The 26,501-nt window shown below is 40.5% G+C and overlaps 3 protein-coding genes across 4 annotated transcripts; 2 read left to right on the top strand and 1 right to left on the bottom strand.

Moving 5' to 3' along the window:
• Positions 1-104: 104 nt before the first annotated feature.
• On the top strand, positions 105-5,570 carry mtdha (metadherin a; the record flags this gene model as incomplete). Of its 2 annotated transcripts, none has more annotated exons than XM_079232109.1 (12): positions 105-452; positions 1,573-1,671; positions 1,857-1,968; positions 2,246-2,413; positions 2,566-2,616; positions 2,864-3,037; positions 3,496-3,573; positions 3,691-3,762; positions 4,198-4,325; positions 4,616-4,726; positions 4,867-4,966; positions 5,108-5,570. In XM_079232109.1, the coding sequence occupies 12 exons, from the start codon at positions 105-107 to the stop codon at positions 5,173-5,175; spliced, it is 1,509 nt and encodes a 502-aa protein (XP_079088235.1). In that variant the 3' UTR covers positions 5,176-5,570. The 2 variants fall into 2 exon arrangements, with proteins under 2 accessions (XP_079088235.1, XP_079088234.1); XM_079232108.1 differs by having other exon boundaries at positions 3,493-3,573.
• A 4,729-nt stretch (positions 5,571-10,299) lies between these two features.
• On the top strand, positions 10,300-19,844 carry laptm4b (lysosomal protein transmembrane 4 beta; the record flags this gene model as incomplete). The annotated part of the gene is made up of 7 exons (XM_079232155.1): positions 10,300-10,392; positions 12,805-12,922; positions 14,813-14,886; positions 14,975-15,097; positions 15,346-15,444; positions 17,059-17,154; positions 19,770-19,844. 7 exons carry the CDS (start codon positions 10,300-10,302, stop codon positions 19,842-19,844), a joined length of 678 nt encoding a protein of 225 aa, XP_079088281.1.
• A 4,248-nt stretch (positions 19,845-24,092) lies between these two features.
• On the bottom strand, positions 24,093-26,079 carry rpl30 (ribosomal protein L30). Its single transcript, XM_079231652.1, has 5 exons — positions 26,042-26,079; positions 25,879-25,927; positions 25,256-25,401; positions 24,957-25,087; positions 24,093-24,193 (listed from the first exon to the last, which is right to left on the bottom strand). The coding sequence occupies exons 2-5, from the start codon at positions 25,897-25,899 to the stop codon at positions 24,141-24,143; spliced, it is 351 nt and encodes a 116-aa protein (XP_079087778.1). The 5' UTR covers positions 25,900-25,927; positions 26,042-26,079; the 3' UTR covers positions 24,093-24,140.
• Positions 26,080-26,501: the final 422 nt, after the last annotated feature.

Genomic DNA, 26,501 nt, shown 5'->3' with positions numbered 1-26,501 from the left:
AGCAGTCGGATCCGATTAGCCACTCCTCCGTTAGCACACGGACGCTGCTGCCGATGAGAGCTAAGAGCTAGCGAGCTAAATAGTGCTACCGCGATTTGGAAAAGATGGCTCGGGACTTGCGAGTGTTTGCGCTGGAAAAAGCAGAACTGCTGTCCAGCCGTTTGAAGGAGCTCCTTTCTTCGGGACAAGGATATGTCCGGGATCAGTTCGGGTTGGACTTGGGTCTGAAGCCGGATGTATACCCGACGTGGGTCATTCTGTCTACGGCCGCGGTGGGTCTGCTGCTGCTGCTCCGTCTGTCATGGGCCGCCGTCTGCGGCGGGCCGTCGGTCGGGAAAAAGCGGGGATCCCCTGTCGGCCAAGACGACGGTGAGCCTGGCAAGGCCGCATCGGCTCCAACGGCCAAACCAGAAGAATCGAAGAAGAAGAACAAAAAGAAAACGTCTGAAAAGGTATTACTGTTAGTGAGTTGTTCAATCACGGCCAATCCAAACAAGTGTCTAAAAACATTAACAGCGTCAACGTTGAACAGAAGTATTTATTCAGTGAGCGTAAAGAAAATATATATATATATATATATATATATATATATATATATATATATATATACACACACACACACATTTTATCCCCATTGTTATTGTCATAAAGTTAAATGTAACGTTAGGAAGCCAACTTTGCTGTCTCGTACACCATTAGCTTTACTTTGTTTAAACAAGCTAACGTTATCGAGGGACAATCATGTGCCCTACTAACAAAAGAACACAAATAAATCAGTAACCGCGAATCACGGCTTGACGTGTGTAAATCAAGCCAGCTGTCAAGCCGTTAGCTAATGGCGGTGTATGCTAGCGAGTTGAAACGTTATCGTAGGCCAACACCTCAAGCCTGCCTTCGCATGTCTGATGAAGGAACTGGAGCCTAACGTTACTTGAAACGTGAACATGGCATATTTATCACACATCTGCGGACACGGTTTACTGTTACACAGTGAGCCATACGTTAGCCAGGTGTCTTTGCAGACAGCTGAAACCAATTACCCAGGTTAAGCGTTAACAACAGTCAGCTGTATCCTGTGTAGTTTTGGTAATATAAGATGACGTGTCCTTCAAAAACTTTAATGGTTTAAATATAACGTATCCTACAAATTCAGAAAGATTTATTTTGAAGTTAGATTAGATAGATAGATACTGTATTCATCCCCAGGGGGACATTTGTTTGTAGCAGCAGCAAGCAAGTTACAGAGCACAACAGAGCAAATATACAAATACTCAATATATAAAATACAATAAAATAGCTGCGCAGAACATATTCAATTTAAGAAAATTAATCAATGAAGAAAATGCAAAGTATATACAGTGTATATGAAGTGTATATACATTAAATTAAATAACTAAACAAAAAAAGTGGTGCTTAGGGTTATTGAGATTGATTCAGTTGAAGGAGGATCTGACCAGAGGTGATTTATTATAAAGTCTTTTTGCAGTTAGCAGGAATGTTCTCCTGTATTATTCTGCAAATTAAAGCTGTGTGAAAGTAAATGTAATAGATCTACTGACTTTTTCCCCCCAGAACACTCAATCCAATGGACAACCAGTGGCTGCAGCTCGAGATGCAGTTAAAGTGGCAGAGGTTGTCTCCAAACCAGCCCCACAGATCAAAACCGAGAAGGTACGTTTGAGCAGCTGCTGGAAAAACGAAGTGGAGACAGAAATATTTTATTTGCCAGTGTAGACGAGCTTTAAAGGACAACAATGTGAACGAAAAGTAACAAATGCATGATTAGTTTAGCATAACTTTTTTTTGTAACCCCCATACCTTATTTCAATATAGCATTGGTTTCTCTCTCGCCACAGGTGCGTGAGCTACAGGCCCCAGTGCAGGTGAAAAAGAACAAGAAGAAAACTAAGACAAACGTGAAACCAGTCCAGCATGTGTCTACAAATGATGGGAAGGAACCCGAGGATGGTAAGATTCAACTGTTATAAGTTAAATTTCAATGTCTCCTTTTTAAACTGTTTTACCAATAACACACCTCTCCTGTTGTCAGTAATCACAACCTTCTTGACCTCTGCTGTTTTGGTTAGCCTCACTTGCTACACTTAACATTCCGTTTTCCTGTCTGAATCAGCCTCTCAGTTAAATAATCAACCAAGTTTTCACCCACAGGCAATTATCGAAAATACTTTTTTATCGTTATTGTGCACATGGCAATGCTTTTATGTTGTTTTTTTCTGTCCACCAGGTGCATGGGTGACCAAAGTCAGTAACAGAGAGAAGAAGCAGCAGCGCAGGAAGGACAGGGGCCCTGAAGACTCTGGTAGCCCCGGAGGGGTGGAGGCTCCCAAGAGCAATGTAGAGGCACCTGTGTCCACAGCACATGCCAACACCAAGAAGAACAGAGGAAACCATGGTATTCATCAGTGTGATAAACATGTATTTAGCATACAGCATAGCCAGGGCTAAGCTTCAACTGTATGGAGATTAATTGATGTGATCAGTTCATTAATGCTTAAGCAAGAGTTATCTTGTAATATTGCACTTATTTTCCCACACTTGTTTCAGAGTCCTTGCAGTCCAGAACCACTGGAAAGAAGGAGACGGCTAGTGGAGCTGGTAAAGACAAAGCCAAACCCTTATTTTGTGTGACTGAGATGGGGAAAATTTAACGGCTTCCTTTTTATCTTTATTTCGTTTTATTTATTTTCCCCAGTAAAACGTTGTCTAATATTAAGAAGAAACGTAGGATATACATGAAGCCGTCTTCCTGGGTTTCGTAACCGGACAAGCAGTGGTCTGAAATACAGAAGCTGCTCAGACTAAAGAAAGCTTTCGGTCTGACTCCCAATGTGTTTCTCCACAGTGTCCTCCAGCTGGAGAGAGGAGCCTTCAGTCAATGGTGGAGGTTGGACTGATGTGTCTTTGAAGAGCCCACGTCAGATGGGTGCTATGGAAGGAACCAAGTGGAGTGCCATCCCCACTGCTACACATTACAGGGCCCCACCGAAGCCTCAGTCCTGGGGGCAGGAGACACAAGGTACTACCTCCACCAAGACCTTTTTACACAGCAAATATAGATGCTGAGAGTACAGTATAACACAGCAGAGTCTATGCATTGAACAGGGAGCTTGATCAGTCCCGGGACTATTTATATGAGCAGCAGGATGATCTGAGATTTCATCATGTCATATCCTTTGTGTCTGTGTGGTTATAACAGCCTTTTTATGACCGGCCACAGTAACTGTTAAATATTGCCAGTAATCACATAATCTGTGATAAAACCCTATTTAAGGCCTTGTTTTATTTTTGACTGTGGAAGGCAGTTTAGTAATTTAGTGACTGATGGCACACAGCGGTTCTCAGTTGGATAAATATATTATTCTTTAAGAAATCTGAGCTCCATTGTCTGCCAGAACAGCATTCCAACTATATATATATATATATATATATATATATATATATAATCAATCAGTTTTTGCGTGTTCTCACCAGCAGCATGGAGTGGCATTGATGGGCGGATAAAGACTGACCTCAACCCTGTGACTTTCTCTATGCTGGGACTAAACACCACAGGTTGGTATTGTGATTAACACTAGACTCTCCTTCCAGGATGTGTAATCTGAAGACTGCGAAGCAGCTTCTTTTTTTCTATCTCTCTCCCTCCCATTCACTGTCTGACTGTCTTCTTAGACCCAATATCAAATTCAATGGAGCTGCAGTGGGCGACGCGCCCTGATGTTGATGATGAATGGTCTGGATTCAGTGAGTATTTTAGCAAACCATTCCACGCAACTCAGCCTTCTTCATAACAGCAGATCATAAAAAGAAAAGTAAAACTGTTCCAATGATGATGGGCGTTTGTGCGACTTCCACAACAAGTATAAAGCAGAACTAGTGGTTATGTGGATGGTGGATGGTGGATGGTGGAAATGGTAACTGTTTTTAAGTAGAAAAGCCACGGAGATAGGCTGCGCCCCCTTTCCGCCGCGAAAAAGCGAATGACACAAATTAACCACATGAAGTCAAGCGAGTAAACTCACGCGAAAAAGCGCTGCGAAAAAGTGTGAACGTAGCATTAGTGTAGCTTTGAATTGAAATGCATGCGTAACAGTATTCATTCCAAGACGCGTCTATATGCTTTTGAATTGCTTTTTAAATGTTTTCTGTAACCATCCTGATGATGTGAATGATTTTTAGATGGGACGGCAGCAGTGGACCCCAGCTCTGACTGGAATGCCCCAGAAGACCACTGGGGAAACTATGAAGAGTCCCCTATGTTGGTGACACCAGCGCCTCCACAAAAGGAACAGCCTGTCCCCAACAAGGTATCACTGACACTCGCCCACGTGGCTTATCACATCTGTTAGACTTTTCTAAATCATCCCTTATCATGGCCTAAAAGGCCAAATTACATTCAACTTGGCTTTTTATATTCTGGATTTTATTGCTTTGTTTTTTTATTTTGCCACAAGCAACACAATGAGCAACCGGATGCCTTTGATCCTCTTTGGTGATTCATATATTCTTGTTGTTTCCATCTCACAAAGTACCTCTTCCTTCTACCATGTACATCACTGTTACCAGAACTTGTTGGTGACTGTTTTTGTTGTGGCAGGTATCGGAGGATGAGAAGGACACTGCTGATCCTTCCGGTGGAGCAGACAAGTCCATGAAGAAAAGGAAAAAGAAGAAGAAAACGGAAGAGGAGGCTGCATCTGAGGCTCAGGCAAGAAAAAAAAATAACTTCAAGCTGTCCGATTGCTTTCTTGCATAAAACAGTTTTATTTATTGTATTTATTTGTACATATTCACATTAAATGTAGGCATTCTCTGTTTTGTAATATCATCACATGTCTTTGATTGCAGACGATGAGCCCAGTACCTGTGGTCAATGCCAAACCCAAACTCCAGGAGCCTCCTGTCCTGGCCACCAAAAAGCCGAATCCCAGCGCATCCTCCTCTCAGAGTAGGTCGCTCGGACTCTGAGTTTGTATACACTCGCAGTGATGGGAAAAGTCCCAAAGAGGAAATGCATGTTCGAACAGTATAGTAACAATGAGATGGTTGTAAATACAACTCTTATTTTTCCTTTTGAATCTATTTGCAGAGAAGTCTGAGCAGACTGTGGAGCCTTCGAAGCCATCCCAGAAGAAAAAGGTCCGAAAGGAAACCTAAAGTGACACCGGTCCATACGAAGCATATGCAAATGATTGTAGAATGTGTCACATGCAATAATTACCAGGTACAGAGTTTCTTTCTGAGATACATTTAATTATTTAGTTATCGAAACAAAATTAATAAAAGCAGTGGATATCACCTGCTTGGCTAAATATAGTGTTAATTGTGGTCCTGTGGACTCAAATCTTAACTAATTTGCACTATTTGCTACACTGCAACCAGAGTGGAGTTCCTACGGGAGGTGGATTTGCAGTGGAGGTACATGTTCATGTAATTATTTTTTTATGGCATCAAAAGTGTTTGTTTGTTTTTCCCGTCCACGAGACTACATTTATAATTGTTAGCCCAAAAATACAAAACAGATTTTATTTTTTGTGATCTCAAAATGAAAGTTACAAGAGAAGCAAACTCGTTTTTCTCCCCAGAATATTGCACTTTCTTTTGTTTGCCTTGCTTCTGCCCATTTATTAATAGCTGAAACATGTGGGAGCAAGCTGCATGTGGGGGCTGGTCTCAGATCAGGACGCGTTCAGATTATCCATGAAAACATGCACATACATTTGAGTTGAGGGTTGCTGTAACTATCCTCCCTGTTCATACAGGCCATGAGGTAATAACCTCAGAGCAAAACTATGTAAGAAATGGATGAAAAATCCACGTTTTTTTAAGTTCCTCTAAAGCTAATATGAGGCTTTAGTTATGGTCGCCAAATTGATTTTTACAAAGTATTAGTAACAAATTGTTGTCTTTGTTTTCCCTAGTTCTCTGGCTGAGGTGTGAGGAATACGCCCTGGCAGTCAAATAGGTTTGCTGCTGACAAAACCCTAACAATAAACCTACACTTGACTGCCAGGACCGAGTTTTGATTTGGCAAATCTCAGACTGCTGAATTACTTTTGCTTAAAAAAATATATTTTATACCTTACGTTGTAGTCACTGTAAGAAAGTATTACCACACCGAGCCGGTATGGACAGGAGAAATGACCTAACTCTTTCAACAAACATATTACATGTGAGTGTTAAAATAGGTTTGCCTCGCCTTTTTAAAGTTATACCTCAAAAACTCTCTCCTTGCATTACAAACACTCACTGCCTATAGGTGTTTTATTAAAAGCTCTTTTATGAAAACTCACAGCTATTATCAGGTTGTTTCTATACAAAAGTATTTGGCCATAGAACAACTTCCACAACCATCCCTGCAGTGTAATCCACCTCTTCAATGTCCATCCGTGTTTGTAGGTTCCAAATGTTCAATTTCTTGCCACATTATGGCTAAATACGCTGCTGCCTGAGCTTCAGAGCAGTGGGGAGAGTCATAGCAAGATACTACAGCAGTGTATTTAGCCAGATGTTTTTGAAACTCTAACAATTCGGAATACACTGACAGCTGAAAAGTAACTAATTTATCAGTTATGTAACAGATCAGATCTTTTCTTCAAAGAAGATGCTTAATATGAAATTTGGATTCACACTGAGGACTGCAGAGCACAGTAACTGATGAACCACCAGGAGGCACTGTAATGAGAAGTAAAGGAGGAGGCGGGTTATCCCATAAAGCAGTAGCACTATTAAGTATTCTCCCCCTACTTTTATCAGTCTGTCTTTATCTGACTAGAATGTGCTGATTTTCTAGAGACTTTACGGTCCCTTCTGCACTCTTTGTTTTTAATTAATAGTTTTTTTGCTAGAAAAAGCCATGCCATATGTACAGATTGTAAGGGCTTTTCCAGTTCTGTGATTGCACTGTGTACAAGGCTGTTTTGACTTCCTTTCATGTTGATGACTTGTTTTTTACTACCTTTTTGCAGAATGTGAAATGCATAATTTTGGGGGATTTCTGGGGACATCCAGGATTTATGATGGGCGGGTTTACTTAAATGAATAATACATTGATATGTTATAGAGCAGCTTTAATGCCACATCAAAGTTGGTTTTAAACAACACATACACACAATTACATATAAATATAAAAGGAATTAAATTCCATTGCCTTAACCTGATGTTGTATAGAAAGTGCATTGGCATCCTTTTTTTAGTTTCCAACCAACTGCAAGTTTTGATGTCAGAACTTAATTTAATCTTGCATGAATTTGATAACAGTACTTGTGTCCATGAAATAAATTATTTCTTGCTTTAACTGTTAGTACTTGGTCCTGGAGTACCACTCGGTGTATATACTGTAATAGCTTCTTTTTTTGAATGAGTCAAATTGCAGCTTCTTTTTTTGCACCCAGTTCAGCGGACATTGCATCTAGGTGTTGATCGGCTGCTGGTGATGCATATTGTTAGAGCTGATGGAACAAAATGATATGTCGCTGAGGCTTCAAGCGCTCTTTCCTGTTTAATTTCTACTGATGATTCAAATTGATTCAATCAATGTATTTATATACTTGTCTCTAGGACATGGTTATGTGAAGGATTTTGTTTATTGAGGAGATACAAATGATATTTCTATGTTTGTTTGTTAAAAAATAAATGAGATTTGCTTGATATTACATTGTCATAGAAATTCATTTTTGTCTCTAGGCTAACTTACTAAAACTATGGTTTGCATTATTCATTTATGGTTTTATTTATTTATATATATATATATATAAGTAACATAACAGCAAGGTCTATTGTAAGCGAAAGAAATGTTTACTTTTATAAATGAGGTTAACTGACAACCGAGTGCCTCATATATATATATATATATAAAATCAGTTATCCTCAAGACGTACTGATCATTTTACCACCTTTTTAATCTTTTCAATCCAAAATAAAGTTGAAGTATGAATTAGTCATATTTTTGCAGCGGAATTCCAAACATGCAATGCTAATATAAATTACGCTTTCTCTCTGTCCACTTGCATCTTCATGTCATGTTTTCTCTCAAACTAAACACAAATCTGTGATTGATACAATGAGGATTAATTATGTCATGGAGCAAATATGTGTCAGCAGCCCGTGTTGTGATAGTCGCTGGTTGCAGTGACCCTCCTGAGGCCAAAGCCAATGTGATGCTCTCACAGAGCCGCACCTCCTTCCTCTCATCAGCCTCTCCATATCTTATTTCTCTGTTCATTTAGGATTTACCAGTTTTTAATCTCTCAATCTCTGGCTCACTGTACTTTCACCTTCACTTTAGAGAGATGTCATGTTCTTGTTATTGTGTGTACAAAAGGCTGCTATGTTAATAGTGAAGGTCACTCTAATGGGTGGTGCTCAAAGCCCTGCTATGAAAATCACTCGCTAATGCTGTTTTAAGAAAAGATGCATCCAAAGTCCCCGTGTCTGAAACTCACGGGTTTCACACATTGTGCTATCCTGAAACTTCAGTAGAAAGTGGTGACATTATACAACCAAACTAACAAATCAGTTCACCCAAACACTGGCATTGGGATTGTATTGTTCTGCAGGTCTGACAAAAAAAGGATTATAAAGCTTTGAATTTCCAGTCATGTCAGAGTGTAAATAAATACATCCGTTTAACATTTCCAACACACGTTTGAAGTAAGTTAAATGGGGAATGTTTAAAGCTGGAAACATTGACCATCAGTTTGTTAAGTCCTCTTCAGATTGCATTCCAGCATTTAAAGAGGTGGCAGTCTGGTCAGTATTAAGTCATGGCAGGAGAGGAAAATCCCCTAATGTGACGATGATGCGGTCCACCCACCAGAGCTTAGAGCTGTTGTCTCTGGCCCATCTGTCAGGCTTGATCCCGGATGTTTGCACAGACAGAGAGACAAACTGACATGCGATGAAACGTTTGTTTCTTCATCTGCCACTGCAATAAAACACATCAATTTTATCAGTCATTAGATTTAGTTTGAGAGTTCCTCAACAAGAGAAGGAACATGCTAATTGTGTTGACATCATTTCAGTAGGTCTCAATGTGAATCACCTGGTGTCAAGAATAGATCAAGCTCGATGAGCATGAAACTAATTGGGCAACCTGTCTTATTTTAAGAGGATGTCACGTCATGCAAAGTGTAAACCGCTGCATTGGACCACAGCCAGATTAACCTGCTATGGCGCTCGGTGCCAAATGGAGCTCTATTGCACTTGATCAAGGTCCATAATTCAGGCCTGCACCAGAGACCTTCCTCTGCTAAATTAAGTGCTTAAGGTCCACAGGAATTTATTACTTTTACATCTGTTTAATCATTAATCACAGACAAAGTCTGGGAATGCTGTCAGGGCATGATCAAGGCTTTATTTGCCAAAATTCATGGGATTGTCTTTGATGTGCAAACTTTTTCTTCTTGCTGTGCTTTGTAAAGGGGAGTGAAAAATAGAAACTCTGGACTTGTGGCTCTCAGCCAGTTTTGCTTGTGACTCGAGTCAGGTGTTCTAACCCTGAATACCATCTGTGAGCAATTGAACCCAAAAATGATATCACGCTGTCAGACTTCTCAATTTAAAACCCTGAGAGATATTGTTTACTACCTTTGATCTGTTTCAGGGTTGTTGTTTTTTTTACTTTTCCAACTCCCAACAACACATGACACATCACACCACAGTGCCATTGAAAGAATGCTGATCTCTTTCAATGACACTGACTTCAATTAAATATACCCAAACGCAGACATGAACAAGATCCCACCAACACCATAATAATAATATGTAAAGATTGTAAAGCCCTCCAAGGCTAATTTGTGATTTTGGTCTATACTAAATAAACTGAATTGAATTGAATAATTCTACCAATTACACAATGGGTGTTAATGTGTTTTCCCACATTTTGTGGCGCTATATCCAAATCAGTGAAGTATATACCATTCAAATTCTCCCGATTAAAGAAACCAACCCAGACAAAAAGCTTTGAGCCGAAAAGGGAGGTTGAAAGAAAGCTGAAATATCTTGTGTGATTATAAAGCATTTGGCATCCATCCATCGGATCCTGGTGAAAATCCTCCCCTGGTCACGTGACTCTCCTGGATGAGAGAGCCAGATTATCGGCTCTCTTGTTTGTCAGAGAGAAGCAGGCGAACATCTTTCTACCCTCCGCTGGATGTGGCGGTCCGAGCACCAAGGACGCCAACTATTCCATCTTTTTTCACAAAATAATTGAATAATTCAGTTGTTTTGTGTCTGGCGTGGCATTCATGAAATAACTTGAACATCGCAGCAGGATCCATCATGATTTCGCCGTGGGACCGTTGGTACTCGACGAGCTGCTGCCTCTGCTGCCATGTACGGACAGGCACCATTATTCTGGGAATATGGTACATGGTAAGGCAGGTTTCTTTTCCATGTCGGGGGCCGAAGGTGTCCACTAATACGGCTGAATATGTATAATATTAGATTGAATATTTGATAAATGTCGGTTGAGTTTTACTGCAATAGTTACTGCTGTTGTTCATTTGTTTTCCGATGTGCCATTTTGAGGATGTGGATTTTTTTAGTGGATGTGACCAGCGTTACATGTGAACTAAATACATATTAGTTCATCAGCCCGGCCCCGTTTCCGCCCACGGCTTCTGTTTTGTTGTGTGTAGACGTGTTTTAACCTCAAAACAAGCTCTGTTAGCGCCGCCTGTGACGGTATTCCGTTAATAACAACTTTAACCGGCCGACCCCGTTGCGCTTGTTCTACATGTGTAGCGGGTAAATATAGACTTTGCTTCCGTTTGTTTTAACCGCGGGATAACCTGACGCTTTAGACCACGGGTGCCCAATACGTCGATCGCGATCTACCAGTCGATCGCGGAGGTAGTGCGGGTAGATCGCATGCCATTTAAAAAATAATAATAATTAAAAAAATTAAAAAAAACTTTAGCGACAAAACCCAGCTCCCAGTGTGCAAATTAATGTCAATCACTACGGACGCTGCGCCCGCAATGGTTGGCCGCTTGAATGGATGTATTGCCAAGTACAGGGAGATGTTTTCCTTAATTACCACTGCATAATACACCAACAAGCATTATGCGCTGCAACGCTAAACATGAAAGAGATCACGGATGTGGCAACAAAGATCGTCTAATCGAGCGAGAGCTCTTCAAAGACGGATGTTCTGTGCGCATCTGGAGAAGGACTGCAGCCACTCTGACTTCCTGCTGCACACTGATGTGAGATGGCTTACAGAGCTCTGTCCGGAGATACAGGAGTTTCTCCATGTTGTTAAACATGCACAATACAACCAACTAAGAGTATGTCAATATGCTCACGTTTCTGAATTACAATTTAAAACGTGTGTAAATTGTGTGTTCCCCTGAAGGAGGGAGCAGCAAGACGTGGGACTGTAATGAGTCATTTTGATTTACTTTTAAACCCTTGCGCTTTAATTATCAGGTAGGATGGACAATTTTTTTAAACTTTTGGACTTTGAATGGCACTTGCAGCCCAGTTATTCTTTAGTTATTTTGCACTTTCAGAGGCTTGATTGCTATGTTGAGTTACTTTTAAAGCTTTATTTGTACTTTTTCTTTACTTTTAAAGCATATTTGCACTTTAATTTGTATTACTATTTAATGTATTTGTTATGATGATGTTCTGATGTTCAAATCTTGTTACTCAAATACATTTGAAGTTCAAATTCCAACATTTTGAGTTACTATTCTTAATTTGCTATGGGAAATAGTCATTAGATTAGTCGATTAATCGAAAAAATAGTCGATAGATTAGTCGTTTATGAAAGTAATCGTTAGTTGCAGCCCTAGAGTCAGCCTTTTCCAACATGAAAAAGATTAAGTCCAAACACCGTTGCACCATGACTGATGACCATTTGGTCTGCCAGACGCTGACTACCAGCAGCTACTGTCCGGACTATGCAACCCTGCTGGTTCCATGCAGTGAAGTCATCAGAGCAAAATGTAATGACCAAAAATGTACAGAATTGTTTTGTGTCATAAGGGTTCATGCAGTTATGCAAGATACACCAATATTGTAAATATAAAGTATACTCTGTATATTTATACATTAATAATGCTTTATATAGATATAAGCATTATTAATGTAGGTAGATCTTTTTGACTTGGTCATTTTAAAAGTAGCTCGTGAGCCAAAAAAGTGTGGGCACCCCTGCTTTAGACATAGTCCAGTAAGCCTGGTACAGCCCCGACCTTTCGTAAGTCCCACTCTTTGTGTGACCTTACTATAATCGAGGATCAGGAAACGCAGACGTGTTGCCTCCAGAAGAAGTTTTGATGTACAGCACTGTCATGCAGGAGTTGGTTTCTTCTCAGTGTCAATTGCACACATCAACAGTAGTGCTGAAACAATTGGCCCATTAATTCCTGACAGTTTTGATACTTGAGTTATCGCCGGATTTTGTGCTTTTCTCCTTTTCTCCTTTTTTGTGAGTTGAATTTCTTTGAATTGTGGACTAAATTGCACAAAACAAGCCCTTTGAATATGTGACCTTTGGCGCTATGACATTTTGATTGGTATTTCTGACTATGTTCTCTAATAATTAATAAACAAAAGAACCAACGGAGGACTTCATAATAAGAATAAGAAAAAAGTTGAGTTACAATCAACATTTGACGAAGCTAAAACTGTCTCATCTCATATACTTGTATCACACTCCAACAAAAAGCTCTGGTCCATCTGATCAATTAATTCAGAAGGTTAACCCAAGGACCTAAAATGGGGATAACTCCAATATGAAATGTGTTTTTAATATTGATCTTTATTTTCCCTCAGCTCATCAATGCGGTGGTCCTACTCATCTTGTTGTCGGCCCTCAATGACCCAGTTCAATACCGCTACCACCTTACCAGCTCTGAGCTGGGAACCGACATCGATGTCATGGACGACGCAAGTGAGTACAACTAATCCCCTCAATGTAACATGTCTGACGTCGTATGTCTCGGATTAGATGTCCTCAATGAGGCATGCTTGTTATTCTACATAAAAGGTTCAAGATGTATATGTAAGAACTCCATGTAGAAGTTGTTGTTGTTGTAGAAGTACCAATTGTTTTTAAACTCTATAGGGCTCATTGTCAAAATGCCATCTTCAAATAAATAGAATTACCCAGTGTAGTTAATAATGCACTATTTATTAAATGTATTCAAATAACTCAATATGTAATTGTTTTGATTGTCAACCGTACAAAACTTAACAGGAAAGAAAAATAACTCCACAATAATGCCCCAAAAAAATTAATTTGTATTGCATGGTACACCATTTTTTAGATTAGGAGTCTGTGTGACCTTCGTGACACAGAGTGGCCTAAACATTTAATGACAAGCTGTCAAAGAAAGAAAGGTTTTTAAACAGCAACAATGTTGAGGCCTCCAGCGCCTGTCTCGCTCCCCAGTCAACTGACGGATGCTCTCCTCTCTATACTTTATTAGAATATGACAGTTGTGGATTTCCCACACAGGGTTCATTTAAAGTTGATGTTACACAGCTTGAATAGTTTAATAATAACACTATACAAATGTGATTAAAAATGTAAACCATATAAAAATAGTACAGTAACTAAATACCCAGACAAAATCAAATTCCATGGCCCTATTATTTGGGTTTACCTACCAGCTCTGTGTGACTGTGGTCAGACAAATACATACAAATCAACAGCAATCCACATAGCCCTGTGTGTTTCTGCAGCTCTAAAATCCCCCTCTCCTTTCTGCCCACCACTTCTTTTCCCACAGTGCTGCTCTCAGCACAGACATAGCCGAGTAGGCCATACAGAACCCATCAGTGTGCATGTGTGTTTTCAGTATTTCCCCTCCGGCGGCTATCATCATCACAGTCGCCTCTGGAACGCCACAGACCCCGTCACTGGCTACTCTGATTAAAAACGACTGCTCTAATTCTCTATTCTCGGATTAAAAGGGGCATCTTGGCTGATAGCGTTGTTGCTTGTGCAGAACCAGTCAAAGATCGTGGGAAAGGACTGGTGTCGTGGTTCTGTAACGTGCAGTTATTCAGTGTGCGGAGAAATGATGACATTTGAACTCAGATGTGTGGATGGCGTGGGTGTGGGGTGCCTATGCATTCACTTATGCATGCATTGTTTATATATAGTATGTGTTAACATCTGCCGTTGTATCCAGTGTGTGTGTGTGGCAAGGGAGGGATTAAGATGGAAGGGTATCATCATATCCTGGGTCTTATCACAGTATCAGTTCTGTTAAAGGCAATTTCGCTGGGTGCTCACCATTAGTCACGGTGATACACAGAAGTTTGCTCTCAGTTCTTCATGAGATCGTATTATGCGACGTCGGGGAAATTGTCATGCAACCAATGCTGACAAAAACTACCAGGGGCGTATTGATTCCACTGTTTCACAGCCATTACTGTTTCTGAATACCTAGTTTGATAACTGCTGTGGTGAGTTTGGATCCCTTTCACCACACAGAACACATGCAGATATCCTGTTTTAACTGGATGTCAGTGGATCCCTGGCATCTCATCTGTCGGTTTGAGAGCGGGGCGTTACATTTAGTCAAATTTAGCACATCTTGCATAACAATTATTCACATGCGGCTGATCATGTTTTGTCCAAGGCAGATTGCGTGCTAAAAATACCGAGGTTACTTAAGGTGCTTTGTTTTGTAAGAATATAAATCCTGATGAAGACTTTTGGATTACGTCAGTGGACTCAAGAGTTCAAGGGAAATATTACAGCTGTTTTTCGCTGGTAAACTAGATGATCTGTTCTCACGTTGTTCTGTTTGTTTGTGTTTTGGTCCTACAGATATCTGCATAGCCACTGCAATATCCCTGCTCATGATTCTTATATGTGGCATGGCAACATACGGTGCTTACAAGGTAAATAAACAAACGACGAGATTTAAACAGACATCTGACCCATCAGACAACTGACCTTCTTCATCTTTTCACAATCTCTCCCACACAGCAACATGCCGCTTGGATCATTCCATTCTTCTGCTACCAAATCTTTGACTTTGCCCTCAACACACTGGTAGCCATAAGTGTGGTTGTTTATCCCAACACGGTGCAGGACTACCTCCAGCAGCTGGTGAGAACTATTTCCCTTCAACAGCTGCTTTTAAAGACTGTACTGTACTACTAGGTACTGCCGTTCTATACTTCTACTTCTACCGTTTTTACTTTCAACACACACTCATCTCAGATATGTTGATTAGTAGTCCATTTAAGACTTCTTGGTTTTTCAGGACTAAAGGTTTTGTCTGGTGCTAATTTGTAAAAGGACACTTACTGTCTTTTGTTTATCTTCTGACATGTCTTTATTTTTGTCCCTTTCAGCCGGGTACATTCCCTTACAAAGAGGACATCATGTCCACCAACAACATGTGCCTAGTGTTTGTAGTCCTCCTCTTCATTGGCTGCATCCTCTCCTTCAAGGTAAACCCACAGAGTCTCTTTCTCACTGCAAATTCTCCTAATCTGCCAATCTTTGGCCTTTTGGGGGGATTTTGTAATTGAATCTGCAACATCCATCTGAATGATGTCAAAACAGATGTATGAAAATTAATTGATGATGCAACACCTGTCTACACATTACACACATACTAAACACGTGTTACCTGTACTGCCTTTTTTTTTTAATAGATGTACTCATTATATTGCAACGTGGTTAAGGCAATTACATCTCACACTGTGCACATCATATACAGTATGAACCATAAGGCATGTGTAGTGAATCTGCCAGTGTGAATAATCCCACTATCAATGTTCTCCATGAGATTATCACACAGTCAGAGAGCAGCAGGTCAGGGACAACAGGAAACCAACTCCTGTCAAGCTAACTCCCCCTTAATGCATGGATGATTCTCTCGGCGTAGCTATGCTCTGGGACTCTGGGACGAGAAGGGACAGGAAGTTCCAGTCATCTGTACCATCAAATCCGGTTGTTTCTTCTCAGAGCTCAGATTGGAAATGTTCTCGGCAGACATCCAAAGCCAGAGCTGGGGTTTTATGATGGGAAACTGGAAGATACACTGCTGCACTTACAGAGAGAAGAGTTATACATGTCATGTCTCAGGCTGAGAGCCTTGTTGCACATAGTAAATGGGGTCGTTTAACTACTTTTATGTGTGTTATAAACATAAAGTATCATCTGTAAATGTTCCAAGCAAAATGAATAGAATCCCATTTGTATTGATAGGCTGCACATACAGTATATATTGGCTACTGTGGTAATGATAGTTGAGTCAGTTCCCTGGAAAAGGGCCAGATCTGAAACCTCAGCTCTCAGCACAGAGGCAACACCTGCTGAAGTTCCTGCTGAAGCCAATATCCTCCACTTGACTGCACTAATTTTAAATAACAGATAGCGACGGGCAGGAAGAAGGAGAGCTGGAGAGAGAAGAGAGGGATGTGGCAGATAGATGTACATGAACAGATGGTTGGATAAATACAGAAATAGGAATTACATGAGCAAGATAGTCAAACTCTGACTTTGCGGCAATGCATAGTGCCAGCCTAGCACACTATCGTCGTCACTGAACATGTTAGAGAGTTGGTATCATAGTAAAGAGGTCAACTTAGCAGATGGTAAAGTGATTGGCTAGCAGGCAGCCTGGTTTCCTGGTCGGTCGGTTGCACTTACTGCTGGCATAGGTATCGACCCAGCAGGCTACTCACACACATGCACAATGAACCTCCTGTTCTTCTGCCAAGCCAGACGGACCTATACCCCAGTGCTGCCATAGCTTTACTGAGGGCAGGAGATGCCTAGTGAGTTGCCTTGGCTAAAATGTTGGTGGACGACCAAGAAAAGCAACATTGTCATGGAAAGTGTCCTCAAATTTGTACAACTGTATCATATTGTCCTGTATCCCTGAACTGCCAAGTTGCAAAGGTCTTTTGCAAATAGTGATATGATGTCTGCTGTCAGCCTCCCTAACCTTGATGAATGGATGAGATCGTAGCATGCAGCGTCAGTAATAATGCAAAGTGGGGACAATGTCGTTAAAGGTCTTCGTGTGGTCTTTGTTTTTACCTCTCTGGGGACAGGCCTACCTGATTGGCTGTGTGTGGAACTGCTACAGATATGTGAGCGGCAGGGGCACCACAGAGGTCCTGGTTTATGTCACCACCAATGACACCACGGTGAGTAATCACTTCCACCCTCTAGTTCCTCACCGCAAGGACACACTGAAAAGCACCCTCACTCACGTCATAATATAATTGCATTTGTGCAGCATTGATTTATTTTGGTGGCTTACAAGCTTTCGGTTTATTTCATAAGGGGAAGATAATTCTGATATAGGCTTGGAAATGTGTTTTTTTTGTATCACTATGCTTGGCACCAGTGTCAGCAATAATCTGCTAAATTGACCCCAGATTCAAGGTATTTGCCCCATTAAATACAATCAAGGGGGCAAACTAATTTTTTGGTTGAGTATGTTATGCCTCCAAATCTCAAACATTGGGGCAAAAATTGCCCAAAATGACCCTGCTTGACACATTCACTTTATTACAGTTTATCAGATTCTATGTTCAGCTGTGAACCAAATTTGCTTTTGTATGTTATTGCAGCTCAATGAGTTGATACCTCTAAATGTACAAGGTAAGGATTGTAGGCATTACTTGTACCATTATGATTTTATAGCGTGAATTGTGCTTAGAGCGGCCACTTAGAGGCTGAAAAAATAAACTGAGATTTTATTCCTATAACGATTGAATGCAAATTCTAAAACATCCTTGTTAACTTCAACCTCATATTTGAGAAGTTAGGTAAATTCATGTAATGCAGAAAGACAGGATTTTTTTGGTTCGGTGTGGAAAATCCTTTCACTGACGGACAATTTCATTTCAATAAGAAAAGAAACAAATCTGAGCATTTATCATCTGTATCTGTCTCTTTATTTACATTCTGTATCCTAAGAAAAATATAAAATTATATTTTTAAAAGTATTTGATCCTGTGCCTTTGTATATTGTGACAGTCAAGTCCTTTCCCATATCAAATAACTAGAATCACCATAAAATAATAGAATATCTATCATGTCACAGTCCCTACATACATATACAGGAGAAGATGCTATGTGTAGTATTTTAACCATAAGTAATAATTGCCAAATTAGAAACGACACCAGAATAAGAGAAGTGAGAACATGCAGTTAGTAATGTTCAGGATTTTCTTAATATTAAGATTAGCAAGAAATTGAGACCTATTTATGGTGATTAATAAAACATTTGTACATTTTGGGCTCATTAAAATCCCTTCAGGAGGTGTATTGCAAAGCACCAGTAGAACTGTGAAGTGAAACCAGTTTATCTGGGTCGTGTAGCAGCACTGTAGGTGCTGTGTAGCAGCACTGTAGGTGCTGTAGGTCACGTTGAGCTGTGATTGGCTGGCTGTGTAGAGCCGAGTGTCATCCGTCCCACTTGTCCCCTTCATAGTTGACTCATGGGGCTTCTGAGAGGCTACAGCATAGTCACGGTTTCCATTTGTCTGTCCGCCTGTAATCCTCCACACTGATACATAAGACATTAATCTGTCTCACTCCAGCTCTCGTCTCAGTACATGGCACCTCATCTGCATGTCACTTTGTCCTTGTTGTCGTCGTGGCCCTGCTTCACACCGCTGACGCTTTTCAATTTACGGAAAAATAAAGATTCTTCTTTTAGAAACTTATCTAGTCGGGAGATCACTTTGTGTATCATGTGGTCAAATATTGTGAATTTAATATTTAATACAAATGTGTTTTGGGCCAAATTCAAAACCAAAAACACACTTGACTTTAAAAACAAAACAACAGAGGCAACTAGGTCAAAGTGAAGGCCACAGCACAAGCTGTGTGAATTTAAATAAGAGAAGTATATCTGTGGCTCACATTTTACACAAGTAGACCTCATAAAAGCATGAATAGTGACGACATGGTTTCATCACTGCATTCCTTCTCTCCTCACACAGTGCTGAATGAAGAGAGCGCCACATCTATTTGTATCTATTTGTATTAGTAGAGCCAGTAGTGTGTCTAAATAGCTTTTCACTGCCTCTAACATCAAGTACCCAGCTGCTTATCGGCCGTGCTTTTATATAAACGGCATTAAAATGCACAAGGGTCGCCTCCCCCACCCCCTCCTCTCTCTATATATCTCTGTCCATCCTCATCTCTTCTTCTGGACATGTTACATAATTGTCTGCTTGTCCGCTTCATTTCAAATCCTCCCAGTGATGTGTTCGGCGGGCCTCCCTGGCTGCTTCACAATTCCATCCCCTCAGAGCATATTCTCTCTCTCTCTCTCTCTCTCTCTCTCTCTCTCTCTCTCTCTCTCTCTCTCTCTCTCTCTCTCGCTCTCTCTTGCTCTCTCTTGCTCAATGAATTAGCAGCAGTGCTGGTTTTATAACACCATTTACAGAGAAAAACCTCTGATGGAGAGAAGGCAATCTGGCCTCTAAAGCCCAGGGATATGTGTGAAATTATCCTTGCAGCTAGAAATGCCCTATGTTGGGATGGAATGAAGAGTATGAAAGATGGAGAAGATACCTGAAACTGTTTCTTAGGCTGTGTCTGAAATCACTTCCTATTTTCAATATACATTAACTGGCTGACATTTTATTTGAGTGTCTTAATTCGGAGTGTGTACATTCCTGCACTTATTAGTGTCCTCAAAAATTGCCAAATTGGCTCAATCATCATTATGGATCAAAGATATATTTGAGATTATTATGCTTTAAAACTGAAAGATGCCTTCTGGTTATCCGTTGTATTTCAGGTTCTGCTACCACCGTACGAGGAGGCCTTTGCCATGCCACCGAAGGAGCCCCCTCCCCAGTATATGGAGGCATGAAAGACGTGCTCGCTGCTGGACCCCATACCCCAAAGTCCTACCACGTCTCCCTCCTCCGACATTAGGACCCCAGCGCTGGCTGGAACATGCTGAAAACGAGACAAAAGTCTTAGAGGATGGTTTCAGCTTGGATTCCCGCCAACCTTTGATTAGATTAGACTGACTCTGAGCCAGTATTGTCATAAACTCTTCCCCACCACTACTACCACTCTGGTCGCTGTGACGTATTTTCCTGCCCTTTTGTGTCCTCTGTCCTACTCAAGGACAGTATCGCAGCAACTCCAACCGCTACCAATCCTCTTGGCAGCTGCTGTCCCCTGGCAGCATCTCAACTCTTGCACCCCCTGAACACTCTGTCCCAACTTAATTTGCACTTTTCTTTGAGTGAAACGTGCACCGGTTTGGCCACCAACTGTTATACCCCAATACTGTGAATCTCCCTCGTGGTCTTTGTCCAGAAACAAACTACCTGTAGAGAGAAAGTGACAGAGAGTGAGAAGGAAAGCGACATACATGAGCGGTTATGCAAGAGCACTTTTTTCAGAAGTTGACAAATTCCTTCATTGAATGTAATGTCGAGGTATTTTTGTATGACATTTTTGTATAACAGTAAAAACGGAGAGAAAAATAAGTGAATATTGAAAGGCTTTCCTCTTATGATATCATACGTGTACTGATGTGGCTTGTCCTTGAACCAGGTTTGTCAACCAGTATCAACAACGTCTTCCTTTTGTATCCATGTAACACATTGTCTGTAAACCTGTGACCCACTGGCTACCAGTGCAAAACCTTGTTTACCCATTGATCTCAGTCACAATATTCCAGTTTGCCTTCCTGTCCCTTTCCTGTCTGTTGCAAGATCTAAAAGCTGAGAAAGACATCAATGTCTTTTGAAGCACACAAACTTAAATGTTTCTCACACTACAGACTCACATCCAAAAAGGCAATACACATACTGTAAAATCTAATATGTGTAAACATTAGTGTGTAAAAATGGTTAGTTCAGACGTCTGTCTTGTGTTCCCGTGAAGCTGCAGCTTCAACAGTATCATCTGTGTTTTTATCGTGTGTTCTTCTTTTTTTACATGGATCATATAATCTGATCTTTTTAGTTGAGCTAATTTTGCTGGACTGAGGGCATTTTCCTATGAAGGCGGCGCAACATGCCGCTGTACATGCAGATCGTTCGCGTGTGTGTGTGCTTGCCTGAGCGCTATGTGGGTCCTTGTACCTTTTATATGTGGTAACATTTCCTTTGCACATGCAGTGATATCGTGTTGAGATTTTTTAAATTTTATTAACGATGGATGGTAATTTAAAGCTTTGATTTAGCTTAGCGTAGTAGCACAAAATCAATATACAGTATATTAAGCTAGATGCTTGTCTTTTGCCTAGAACTATTCAGACAATTATGATAAATAATAATGGAACAAACAATATTAGATAAACCTATCTTTAATTCCGAAGTAGTATTCGATATTGACTTCAGACTATGCAACAGTGCATTCAACAACTGATACTAATACTGTAGTTCATGTTGTAGCAAGACATTTGTTGGCCCTTTTGTCATTTTCCCTGTGTGAATTATGACCCACTGCTTTTGCAAATCCAACAAAGCTGAACATTAAGTTGCACTTTAAATTCAGCGTGAGCTCACTGGCAACTGATGTGTTTTTGTTTGTAATCACCTTTACCACGGTACGCTGTAGCCAAGTGGTTCTAAATATGATCATCCACCCTCTTCTAGATGACACGCGCTTCTAAAACACCACATCAATCAATATTGGTATTGTGTGATGTAACTGGAAAGCTGCTGATTTCGAAGTGACTGAAGGAGGATTTCGGCTGCAGGGTTCAGAGAAAAGGCTTGTACAGTATCTGACCAGTGGATGGCTGGTGTCTCATTTTATTAGAATCACTTCAAGACTCTTCTCCATTGCTTTCCATTCACACACGTCCTGTTGTTGGTTCTGCATGAGCTCATGTCTTCAATTCTCAATAATAAAAAGCAAAATCAGCCGCTGTCTGCTTCTGGGTTCATTAATTGAGGTGTTTCCTGAAAAAAAAACTAATACAAATATAAAATATTCAGGAAGTTTTTTGATAATGAATCTATTGTTCTCCATCTTCTTGTTTCAAATCCAAATCAAGGGGCACTATAATGAATCTTCCACAAGGATCTTTTTCCATTTTTTTCCAGCCACTTTGACACAGGTGTCTCTAACAACACTAACGATGGCTCCAGCATGCACAATACCAGGACCCTATATATACATCGTTAATTCAATTATTTACACCTGTGCTTTTCCAGTTATGCCCTGAGGAAAACCCATGTTTGCTGTTAGTGTGAAATGTGTGTTGGCTAAAGATTGACTGAAGCTAAAATGCTATTCTTATTTAAATTTCAGTGTCTTGTGATTGGGGTGTTAAATGCCAGTTACCAAGGGCTGACTGGGTGATTCAAAGCCAAGAAATTACTTCTAAAACTGCATCTAAAAATGGAGTTTCCTTTGCTTTCATTTAGACATTACATTACACATTCTCTCTTATTCAAAATAAATTATGAATAGTCCTTACAAATTGTAAACTTAATCTGCACATACAACCAGTAACAACATAATATATATGACCATAAAAACAGTCAAGTTATGAGACTATATGACTGTCCTGCTGAAGTCTGTACTTCCTGCTGCTTTCTGAAATTCAGTATCCCTCAGTGGAGAGGAACAAGCTGGCAGATCAACAAGGATTTATCCGCATGCCTCAAAATGGACGCTGGCATTACCTTGGGTCTGACAGCAGGCCACCAGACAGACACGCTCACCTACTTTCTGCCACTGGGACGGGGCAGGAGGGGGGGAATGTTCTGTCTCTTTTCTTGCTTGTTAGATGCAGATAGAGGGTTGTACAGTGGCATCCGCTCCAAAAAGGGGGAGATATTTGTGAGAGGACACAAGAGCCATTGAGTGTTTTTGTAAACACCGACTTTCTCATCTAAAATGTTCTTATAACTATATGCACTATTACAGATACTTAAGATATTGTACACACTTTGTTCCCAACTAAATATGTCTCATAAGTATATACAACTCTATATAATTTCCTGTCTGTTATGACATGAGAGAAGTGTATGATCAATAATGTGTGAAAATATAAAGCACTTAGCACCCTGTAAATGTGCACTGAGGTCACATACCATTCAGTTTATGTTGCTATGGTGAGAAAATATTCAATACTGCATGGACCGACACTCTGCTGCCTTGTGATCGCGATTGATTTGTATTCAAATTGCTTTGTTGGACACGAACTGGAAATAACAATATAATTAAAGATCCCAAATGTGACCCAATCAGTGAAAAAAACTAAAACAGTAGACAAATGTGATGTTTTGGAGGATGCTGTATGGCTCTCAACATGCTGTAAGCTCTATTTATGGTGCAGATTGTTTACGCTTGCTAATTCAAATCTTAGTCTACAACCTCTTTAGAAACTGTCCTCGTTCGGTGCGGGGCATCTGCCACACGTGAAACAGATCATCTGGGATGATTCATTCGATTTAATTGGGAATCAAGAAAACAGCTTAGGGATGCAGCGAGTGGAAAAACTGGGCCAAATCACTGGATGGATGATGAAGGGCTTATATCTCCGTCTCTGGGATGATTCATCAGTTTCAGACTTGGTCCAAAAGCGCCGACATCTGGTCTTGATCTGAAGTTCCAGTATAATGTCATATCTTGCCAGTTCATGATACCTTTCAGTGGCTGCAGATGGCAACTGCCTGATGTTGGTATACAGGTTGCCAGGCATTGCTGTTCCTAGTACTCCTTGGTTAGAACAAACATTCATATTAACCGTTTAGGAAACCCAGCACTCACCTCGCTTCAAACATATACACTGGTATGCCGCTTATAAATATCCCTGCACGGATAGCTACTCCTCAAAAAGACAGTGGTCAGCCTCAGTTTTATGTCCAACAGCAGTTACAGACAAAATACTATTGACTTCATCCATCTATGCTACCAAACAGTCCTTCAGCAAGGCAGTCTTCACAATTTCTATTAGTTTTCAGCAGCCAAGTCCCATATTGTAAACAATCCTACAGAAATGAGAAAATCCCTTACAGACATTGAAACTGAATGGAATAACCATATCTGAGCAAGTCAAGAGGACAAATGCTCTCTGGTGGACACTTGCAGGATTGACGGTCTCTGGATAGTGGATATCAGAAAATGAAATGATGGCAGCATATACTGTTAACACCGACTTTATTTATAACAATGGGGTGGGGAAACAGCTCTACTGAGGGGGCTGCTGCTGGTCTGGCATGCTCCTGATGATGTCAGAATCGCCTGAAAAGGAAAGTAACAAAAAGTCAGCAGATCAAAATAAAAATTGCCACATATACAACGCAAAGACAGCCAACTATATATGCCCTGCATCAAACAGCTAATTGTGCATTATGCTGTTCTAATACATTAAGTTAGCAGAAAAGGGTCAAAGTATCCAACTGAGCATCCATGGACTGTCCACAAAGCAGCTGAACTGGACCACATTCATGAGCAGGACCAACATTCACACAGAGGAAACAAAGTGGACCCAACAGACGATTCAAGCGTTTTATCATACCTCAGTTTAAACAGTGACCCAAAATATGTTACGTAGGGTCAATAGACATTTTTTGCAGTGCCATTTGAGGAGGTGCATTGAAAAAATATTAAAATGGAAGTTTTGACTTTAAGTGTAGTTGTTGTATCTTGAATTTATGTGTTGATAATAGAAGACTAATATGCACACAGGTGAACATTCATTGTATGGAAATGCATATTCTGTCAATCACTGAAACGCAGTGTTGTGGTTGAAAACTCTGGTGGCGTTTGAGAGGCCCGTTTGCTGCTGTAAGTTCTGTCTAACAGATTCGCTGGGACCACTCAGGACAATATTCCTCCATCAACTTTGTTACTGAACAGTACCTGGCACAAGCTTGTGCAAGAAACATCCCATCTGTCTATTAAATATTCTAGTATGACTTACTGCATCATGAAGTTCAATGTTGTGGCAGCAAGGAAAAGGTTGAGAAATTAACTGCACCATACTGTTAGGGTAGGTACTCACCAGGGTCAATGATCGCCAGTGTGCACACCCTGAAGTATTTGCCGCAAGCTGTGCCGAGCTCAATGTTGTTTCCACTGTAGTGATGGACACCAGTCTTGGCCAGCATGGCATAGTACTCAATCTCAGATTTTCTGAACAGGACGGAGACAAAAGGAAAAATGAGTCAAAGCAGCAGATACAAATACAGAAACGTTGGCAAAAAAAAGACAACACTACTCATCTGTCTCATAACATTGGTGCAACTACTTGCTAACGACTACTAACATTAAATATTTGTAATGTATCGGTTATCCTTATACCTGAGGGCTGGGCAGTTGTTGGCCAGGATAACCAGCTTGGCTTTTCCCTGACGGATCATCTTCTGGGACTGTTTGTAGCCCAGGACGTATTTTCCACTCTTCATCACCAGCTGGAGACGGGAGTTAATAGACTCCATGGACTTTTTCTGAACAAAAAGATGTACATACCTCAAGTTAGTGACAGCACACAGGCTACGTATCCAACTTGGATTTTTTGTTCGTCGTTGTGTTCACAAAACTAAACATTTGCCATTTAACAATCGAATACATGGAGGGGTCAGCACATCTAATATGTTGTTGACGTATAATTAACAGGGATTGACAACATAATTACATGTTTTTTTAGATTTAGCATCCTAGCATTAGCTACACTACCAGAGTTAAACCGTCGCAATATTATAGCTACAACCGGTTGTCGGCGAACGGACGGTCGATACATGCTTATATACAGTTACAGCAGAGCTGATTCAACACAGCACTATACATATAGAGTTTAAATAATACGTTTACACGGAGAGCTACAGCGCTAGCTAGCAGGCCCTGACAGAAACACGTCTCCACGTGAAGCAGCAACATGGCCCTGAAGCAGCGCGTGCAATGCGGGCCGAGCCGACGCCACTCACCGTTTTCTTTGCGGCCACCATTTTTGCGGTTTAGTCCTGACCGGCCAACCTGCAGGCGAGAGGAGGGAAGGAGAATAATTTCGTTAATGTCTGGATGGTAACAAAATAGTAAATTTAAGAAATCCCGGTTACTTTTAATCAGAAAACTCAGAGCTCGTCTTACACTGAGTTAACTCCAATATGGCCTCGGAGAGAAAGGAAGTCCCATGGTGCATTGCGCTGCTATCAGTCCGTGGGCCTGCGCAAACGAGTACTGCGCAGAATACTCACTGAAGATGGTTTAGACGTCTAAACTCTAAACTTTAGAGAACTTTACATCAATAATGGACTATTTGAAAATATATAATTACAACGAATGAACAATAGTCTACAGCGAGCACTAATGAGACAAAATTGCCAAAAAAAACTCAAGCAAAAAATGTTTACAACAACAATTACATCAACAATTACATCAACAATTAACATTTGCATAATATTTATATAAAATAAACTTTGCAATGTAGACAATGATTAAAGCTAAACACAAACATATTAAGGCCTATCTAAATGATATTTTCCATTATATTTCTTTCAGGGCAGGGATCTTTTTAAAGCTTTATTCCATCTATCCATTTTACACACAA

The sequence above is a fragment of the Taurulus bubalis genome (genome assembly GCF_910589615.1).
Source record: "Taurulus bubalis genome assembly, chromosome: 16".
Classification (NCBI taxonomy): Eukaryota; Metazoa; Chordata; class Actinopteri; order Perciformes; family Cottidae; genus Taurulus; species Taurulus bubalis.
The sequence above is the reverse complement of the archived record's forward strand: the minus strand, read 5'-3'. Positions and strand labels throughout refer to the sequence as shown.

Coding starts and splice junctions, on each gene's coding strand:
- rpl30 (XM_079231652.1), bottom strand. CDS start 25,899: ATGGTGGCCGCAAAGAAAACG. Junction 25,402..25,878: donor TGGTGGCCGCAAAGAAAACG/GTGAGTGGCGTC, acceptor CTTTTTGTTCAG/AAAAAGTCCATGGAGTCTAT. Junction 25,088..25,255: donor AACAACTGCCCAGCCCTCAG/GTATAAGGATAA, acceptor CGTCCTGTTCAG/AAAATCTGAGATTGAGTACT.